The sequence below is a fragment of the Zingiber officinale genome, chromosome 3A (assembly GCF_018446385.1).
Source record: "Zingiber officinale cultivar Zhangliang chromosome 3A, Zo_v1.1, whole genome shotgun sequence".
In the NCBI taxonomy this organism is placed as follows: Eukaryota; Viridiplantae; Streptophyta; class Magnoliopsida; order Zingiberales; family Zingiberaceae; genus Zingiber; species Zingiber officinale.
This window is the reverse complement of record NC_055990.1, coordinates 25,036,186-25,044,470: the sequence shown is the minus strand read 5'-3', so window position 1 is coordinate 25,044,470 and position 8,285 is coordinate 25,036,186. Positions and strand designations below refer to the sequence as shown.

Below are 8,285 nucleotides of genomic sequence, written 5' to 3'. Positions count from 1 at the left end.
GGGCTGATGATACTGCACCATTTGAAATGAGCGCATCACGTTTTTTGCGATATTTGTTGGCAATCCTCGTAACTGTAATCTCGGGTCCATCTCTGTGTACTTAAAATGCATCTAAGAAAAGGAAAGTTAATTTAATGACTAGAGAAAAGACAGACCTCTGAACTCTGCTTGTTTTATTTTGTTTAAAGTTAATTCAGACTTCACTTACGAGGTGGATTAGGATTCGGTGAACGCCCCAGGTCTGCGTGCTCTTTCTGTTTTTTTATTATTCTTCGTCAAGAGTCAGTTTTGTCCATCTGACAATAAATTTAAAGTTATCAAAGCTTTTGCATTTGCTGTGTGAACTCTCATCTTTGACCACTTGCCCATTTGCTGTATGGACTCTCTCTTTGACCACTTGTTTTTCCATTTGCTGTATGAACTCTCATCTTTGGGCATTTGTTTTTGCATTTGGCTGCTGCTTTGACAGACGCAGAAAAACTGCAACTATATCAATACCAGTCATCTATTCCAGTTAAAATGTACAGGAAAGAGATGCAGAGTGACCTGCAATTCAAGGCCAGATTCCACTGCCTACCGCCTTTGCTGAAGCCAAAACAAACTAGGAGGAAAGATCATAAAACCTAGGGATTGTTGAGGAATTGCTCTTCAAGAAGGTATGACAGTACTTCATTTTACGGTTCATTTTGATTTTCTGTGGATTTGAAGCTTAGTTTTCATTTCTCTTATCTTCTTTTCTGTTATAAGGGTACAAGCTTACTTGAAATTCCGGACTTGTGTGTGTTCAGCCAAAGGCTATTCCTGTTCTTTGAAGCAGTGATAATCTTCACTTGTTCAGAGCTCTTGTCCTGTTTTTCCTGAATGTGTTAACTGTGTGTGCTTTATGATTCTGCTATATTGGACAGTTTGTTCTTCTCTAGAGTTTCATGTTTTTTTTTTTTTATGTTTTTGAGCTCCTAATACGGAAACTGTTGGAAATCATTACTATATGTTGTTAGTTTCTTATGTTTTCTCTGCGTAACATCTTAGTAATATTGTGTGGATTCTAGCCTTGAGTAGAAAGAAATCATGGGATATATAAGAAATTGACTTGTTTGTTTCCTTTAGGAAAAGGTGGACACAGTAATGGCTTTCGGTCTACGGCCTATGTTGTTATTATTGTTGCTCTTGGTTTTCTTTCAACTAAGCAATGCCTTGAACTCTGATGGAGAGGCTCTGTTGGCCCTGTCCAATAGTTTGATACTTCCTCGGTCAGTGAACTCCACCTGGAACTCATCAGACCCAAGTCCCTGTGGATGGGTAGGAATCGATTGCGACAGAGGTGGATTCGTGACTTCATTTCAGCTTCCTGAACGTCAAATTTCTGGTTGGCTGGGCAAAGAAATTGGGTTGCTAAGTCATCTGAGGATACTAGATCTTGGTGTCAACAATCTTTCTAGACTTATACCCTCAGAACTAGGCAATTGTACCCTTCTTGAATACTTGGATCTCTCAAACAATTACCTTTTAGGTGAGATACCAGTAACCCTTCAAAACCTCAAGAAGTTGTCATACCTTTCACTTTCCACTAATTTACTAAGTGGCAATATACCAAGTCTTTTGTTCCATGGTCCGTCCCTTGAAACTATCGACCTTTATGAAAACAATTTCACTGGCTCAATTCCTTCCTTGTATGGGAATGCATGCAAGTTGGAGCACTTAGATTTGTCCTACAACCAATTTGATGGTGATCTTCCAGTGACATTGGGTAATTGCACTAATTTGAAGTTCTTTTCTGCTTTTGACAATCATTTATCGGGGAGAATACCATTAACACTTGGCTTGTTGACAAAGCTCGAGATTCTTTACCTATCTATTAATTCTTTATCAGGGTCAATTCCCTCTGAGATAGGCCAATGTCAGTCCTTAACTTCATTAGACTTGTCTGAGAATCAACTAGAAGGAATTGTTCCAAGAGAATTGGGTAATTTGAGAAATCTAGAAAGACTTTCACTTTTTAGAAATAATTTGACTGGAGAGTTTCCAATTGAAATTTGGAGAATCCCAAATTTGACAATTATATATATCTCCAACAACAACTTCTCTGGACAACTGCCTATGGAGATGTGTGAGTTAAAAAGTTTGACTAACATTACCATTGATGATAATCAATTTACAGGGATCATTCCTCAATGCTTGGGAATCAACAACAGTCTGGTGCAAGTGATGTTTACAAATAATAGGCTTGTTGGCAGCATCCCTCCTGATATATGTTTTAGAAATCAATTGGTGCTTTTGTTATTGGGCAATAATATGCTTAATGGGACAATACCACCAGGAGTTGGGAATTGCTTGAGTTTACAAAGGTTGATTCTTTTTCGGAACAATCTCAGTGGTTCAATTCCAGAATTTCTTGCGACGTCAAATTTGTCATATATTAATTTAAGTTTCAACAAACTCAATGGACAAATTACTCAAACTATAGGGAACATTGTGAATCTCACCAATATAAACTTGTCAGTGAATAAGCTTGATGGACCAATACCTCGACAAATAGGAAACCTAGCCAACCTTCAGCGTTTGAATCTATCTAACAACAATTTGTACGGTCCATTGCCTTTTGAATTATCAAAATGTCATATGTTATTAACGTTGGACTTGGGATTCAACTCTTTCAATGGAACAATACCGTCAAGTCTTGGAAACTTATCTAGTCTCTCTCGGTTGATACTGCAAGAGAATCAATTCAGTGGAGGAATTCCAGATTTCCTATCTAAGTTGAATCAACTGTTTGAGCTGCAGTTTGGAGGAAACAAGTTGGGAGGGAGCATCCCGTCATCATTGGGTTCATTGCAAAACTTGAATGCAGTTTTAAACCTCAGTGATAATGGACTAGTAGGACAACTTCCACTTGAGTTGAAGAATCTGAATATGCTACAAAGCTTTGATATTTCTTTTAACAATCTAACAGGGAGTTTGATGCCCATAAGTGATTTCAGTTTATTGACACACATCAATGTTTCATACAATGACTTTAGTGGTTCATTGTCAAGAGGTTTGTTTAAGTTTGCAGAATCATCACCAAGCTCATTTACAGGAAATCCTCAACTCTGCATCTCATGTCAGATGGGAGATTCTTTATGCACAAACATCACCATATTAGAACAATGCAGCATGCCTAACAATAATTCCAAAAGTTTATCTAAGATCGAGATGGTAATCATAGTTCTTGCTGCTGGTTTGCTCTGTGCTCTAGTCCTTTTCCTTGCTAGATTTTTCTTTCTCAAGTGTAAAAGAAAGAAAGATGATGTTCCATCCTTGTTTGAAGATTCTTCTTTCCTACTAAAGAAAGTAATTGAAGCCACTGAGGATTTCAATCAGCAATATGAAATTGGTAGAGGAGCTCATGGGATAGTTTACAAGGCAACACTCGACACAGGGAAAATATATGCTGTAAAGAAGATTGCTTTTCAAGATCAGAAACAATCAAATCCAAGTATGATCAGAGAAATCGAAACTCTTGGGAAAATCAGGCATAGAAATTTAATGAAATTGGAGAAATTTTGGTTCGAATGTGAATATGGACTTTTATTATATGAGTATATGGCAAATGACAGCCTCCATGATGTTCTTCATGAGAACAAGCCGGCACTAGTCCTGGAGTGGAAGGTGAGGTACAAGATAGCTGTTGGCATTGCCCAAGGGCTAGATTATCTTCACAATGACTGCATCCCTGCTATCATACACCGTGACATAAAGCCTAAAAACATATTGCTGGATGCTGATATGGAACCACATATCTCGGATTTTGGGATTGCTAAGCTTGATCTAGATCAACATTCTACTCAGTCAGCTATTATTATTGGCACCCTTGGTTATATTGCACCAGGTATGCATTTCTCCTTTTTCTTTCCTGAGTAAAAATAGTCCTTAAATTGCCAATTGTTAACCAATCACTCTGCTTAGATTCAAATTTGTATGGTTTCTTCTATTTTGTTCTGTCAAATAATATATTTATTGTTAGTAAAAACTAGATTTGTTGCCCACTCTACGCATGAGTTCACCAAGTGTGATTTAGAGATTGGTCGTTTCACATAACATTATTTGTTTGCATAAAATATTTTTCAAGATGGAAAGTCAATTAATTTCTTTAAATCTACCTACCTGATAAAAATATGGAATTTCTTTAAATGTTATGTTTCTTGATTAATAGGACCAATTGAACACTTAGACCGAAAGCTCCAGTGGTCATGAAAGGCTTTACCCTTTACTACTATGCTTTTCCACATTTCTTACAACTGAATTGTCTTGTTATGCTTTCTATGCTTTGCATCAGAGACTGCCTTCACAACCAGAAAGAACAAGGAGTCGGATGTGTACAGTTATGGAGTCGTCTTACTCGAACTCATAACTAGAAAGATGGCCACCGACCCTTCCTTCTCGGAAAATATGTGCATAGTAGGATGGGTGACTTCCACCTTGGATGGCAGTGGTAAAATAGAAACTGTCATTGATGAAGACCTCGCGAATGAAGTCAGAGGTACTTCAGAGATCGAAGAAGTGAAGAAGGTTCTTTCATTGGCCATGAGATGTGTAGCAAGGAAGGTAAGCATGCGGCCTTCAATGAAGAATGTGGTCAGGGAGCTGCATGATATCATGGAACCCACCACTAGTATGTAAAATCTTATTTATTTTTCTTTCTTTTTGAAAAAAATGTAAATAAGAATGATTTGTCAAGGAAGGGATTTGTATCACAGTTAGCAATAAGTTCTGACATCTTTGCATCCATTAACAGGAGATTCATAAAACAAAGTCAAAATTTTCTTATGTATAGAGAAACCTGAAGGAACAGAACAAGGTTTGAAAATACAAATCTTATCTCTGCCAGTTTTCATTCAAAGGTGGGCAAATTCGAAAGATCAAAGTCTGTGTTTGTCCCGTTGCACAACTTTGGCGTGCTCCGTTGTCGATTCCAAACTCGCAGGGACCCGGCGAACTCTGACCACAGAAAGGAATATGGCAGGAACCCACCGCCTTCGGAGACTGCGGGCGCCCAACGACCTTTTACTTCCAATTTCCAGGGTCAAACTCGTGTGCATATGCATTTACAACGTGCATATTAAAATAAATAAATTAGAATGTTCATACTTGTTCAACGGACAGAGATTAACATAATTGAATGGAACATAATCATTTAGGCGAAAAATTAAACGGCGTCCTTTAGTTTTTAATTCAAGATGACGTTCCGCTTAAGTTTTTACCAAAGGGGCATCCTAATGATCCAACTAGTCTCTATTATATTATTCCTATTATTATCTTTCTACTATGTTTTCTATTAAGATCATGAATCTGGACGTGTTGTAGCAATTACGATCCTATATCTACTACACAATTATACCAATTACGGTTTGGTATCTGCATGCCACACAGTTGTATCACCAACTTGTAGCTGCTACCTATGGATTTGTTTTAAGATTAAAATTATTTGGAATCTCTGAAAAGGAGTTAAATGATGTTTTGTGAGTTAAATTTGGGTTGTTATGGCTCCAATCCGTAATTAATTGTAGATCTTTGAACGAACTTCAATTTGATATATTATGCATCACGTGGTTCAATTCGAATCAAAAGTTAAAATCTCTCAAAATTTAGGATTTGACATTCACGTTGTAGAAGGTACAAAACCGTAGTTGCTATAACTGAGAAGCAGCTACAAAACCATAGTTACTTAGCTATGTGAATGGAAAAGACGTGGAAAGGAAATAATCTTCATTGTAAATGAAACTTTAGTCCTACATTAGGTATTTCAAGTCATATTGGTTGATTTATATTGATTAACAAATATTGATTAGTGTACGAGCTCATAGGGGAGAGACTCCCTCTCACGCGTGGGCCCGTACGGAGATAAATTTAGGGCTCGGATTGAACTGAACTATGTTAACTAGTGTGCAAGCACAACCTGTGCATATCGAATATCAGACCGATCGAGGTAAAATTTGTCAAGAGAATGGTGATTGCTGTTCAAATGCAACAGATGTATTAATCGATAATTAATGGAGAATTCATAACTGTTGATTTGAAACTATTATTATTGAAGACCGAGCGGCTAAAGATAATTAATGGTCGTTACTCGGCTATTCAATACAGCGGAAGCATGAAGCTCCTATGAGAGGAGATCATGACCTTGAGAGCAAACAGATGTAATAGCAAAAATAAACTCCTCTAAATTCGTTTAGCCCATCTTTCTTCTTCTACCAATTCGTTTCGATCGACAATATGTTTTAAGGAAATTGCGACAAACGCAAGCCTCGACATCTTTCTTTCCCAACTCAGCCAACGTAGCTTGGCACTTTGCAACTCAGACTTGGCTCACTCGAAGCACTTGACTGAGTCAGCACTTGGGTCACTTGGCTTGACTTGGCACTGGGAGCATTCGATGTCTCGACACTCGGTGATCTGGGCATGGGGCTAACTTGGTGTCTTGGTATGAACTCAACCAACTCGGATTCGGCTAACTCGGACTCAACCGACTTGGACTTGGCTGACTCGGCTTCCACTTGGGAGCACTCTACCAACTCGAACTTCGTGACTCAACACTCGGCGAAATCATCACTCGGGTGACTCAACCAACTTGGACTCGGTGACTCGGTACTCGACCAACTCGACACCGGGGTGACTCGTCAGCTCAACCATGCAACTCGGACTCAACCATACAAGGCAACTCAATAGTCATCCAAGCAACTCATCCAACTCAATAGTCATCCAAGCAACTCATCTTTTCTTATTTGACAATTTGAGATTATCCACTCAAGCTACTCAACAAATAAGTTGAAGTTGAATTTCGATTTCAATTCAGTAAGTTCCCCTTTATTTTTGACAATAAGATTGTCCCACAATCTTAAAACAGGTTCACAGAGAGTATTGAGGTGCTACAAACTCATTACATGAAGATGTCTCGATTGGAAATGTTCCAATTAATCAACTCCTACAAAATCTAACCCTTCAGTTGTTACAGCTCAATCAAATGAAGGGCATGTTCAGCCGTTGCTCCTATAGTAATTAGGGTTTATTCATGTCGTTGTAATTACAACAGGAGACATTTGTTGGAAGGGCTTGACTTGTAACCTGAAGAGATTCATGTAGAACTAAAATTTATCCACTGCCAAATAGTTAACCAGTGGATTTCAACTGAAGGGCATGATCCAAACGGAAATCACAATTTTTAATTTGAGAGGTAACGGCTTAAGTTTTATTCATGCCTACTTGTGCCAATAGTAATAGGAGTTGATTGATTGGAACATGCCCTTCAGCCGCTGTTCACTAAAAATTTACATGTTCCTTCATGCGCACATATCGCCGCCGAAACTTTGTGCGAGCATAGCAGCGGCGTGCAAAGGTGCGACGACCAGAGGTGGTAGCAGGTTACGGCGGTAGATGTCGCCGCCATCTATGTTAGGATGGCAGGTGGGGGGGTCCGGGCGACGACAGTGCGCGGTGACAATTGGAGGAAGAAGGTTTATCTGTACTTTGATTAAAATTTTAATAAATTAAATCAGTGGACTTATAGGTATTCAATCAAGAGATTGAATGACTTTCATTGACTTTTTTTTAATGATAGACTTTTGTGAAGTTGATAGATTTTTATTGACTTTTATAGAGTTTCATATAGTTGTGAAAAGAATTCCATGAATTCTAAACTTTTTTACAAGACTTTTACATACATTTGTAAATTTCACGAAAACTTGTGGATTTAAAGGGGTGTATTCAATCTTGGAAAAACGTAGGCAATCATGATCTCGCATGATATTTGTTTTCAAACAAACCCTAAAATACCTAATTAAATTTATTTTTTTAATAAAATAATAAATAGCATACTTGTCCAAAAAAAAAAAATCCAACTTTTTATACTTTTATCTTGTTTTGGCTAAAAACAAAGAGAAGATTAGGAGTGTAAAAAATGAACCCGATCCGATGATCCAATCCGAATCGACTTGAAAAAAATTAGGTTCGGGTTGGCCATTTTTGGATTCGGGTTGGAGGGTTTTCGGGTTGAAAATTTTCGGATTGGGTTGGGTCGGGTTCGGGTTGACCTAAATATAGGGTTTATTCGAATTTTTGGGGGTTAAATCAAATTTTATTTTGAAAATTAAAATATTTTTATGTATATTAATATAAATGTTAATATGATAATGATGGAGTATTGGGATAAAAGTGAATAATTATAAAAAAATAGTTAAAAAAATCATTTTAAATTGGATTTTCGGGTTATCCGGGTAACGTTCGGGTTGGTCGGGTTCAGATTCGGATTT

The 8,285-nt window shown here is 37.7% G+C and overlaps 1 protein-coding gene across 1 annotated transcript; it reads left to right on the top strand.

The window, feature by feature from the left end:
• Positions 1–387: 387 nt before the first annotated feature.
• Positions 388–5,084, top strand: LOC122051472 (receptor-like protein kinase). The gene is made up of 3 exons (XM_042612628.1): positions 388–656; positions 1,108–3,868; positions 4,316–5,084. Exons 2-3 carry the CDS (start codon positions 1,126–1,128, stop codon positions 4,657–4,659), a joined length of 3,087 nt encoding a protein of 1,028 aa, XP_042468562.1. The 5' UTR covers positions 388–656; positions 1,108–1,125; the 3' UTR covers positions 4,660–5,084.
• Positions 5,085–8,285: the final 3,201 nt, after the last annotated feature.

Coding starts and splice junctions, on each gene's coding strand:
- LOC122051472 (XM_042612628.1), top strand. CDS start 1,126: ATGGCTTTCGGTCTACGGCCTATGTTGTTATTATTGTTGCTCTTGGTT. Junction 3,869..4,315: donor CCTTGGTTATATTGCACCAG/GTATGCATTTCT, acceptor GCTTTGCATCAG/AGACTGCCTTCACAACCAGA.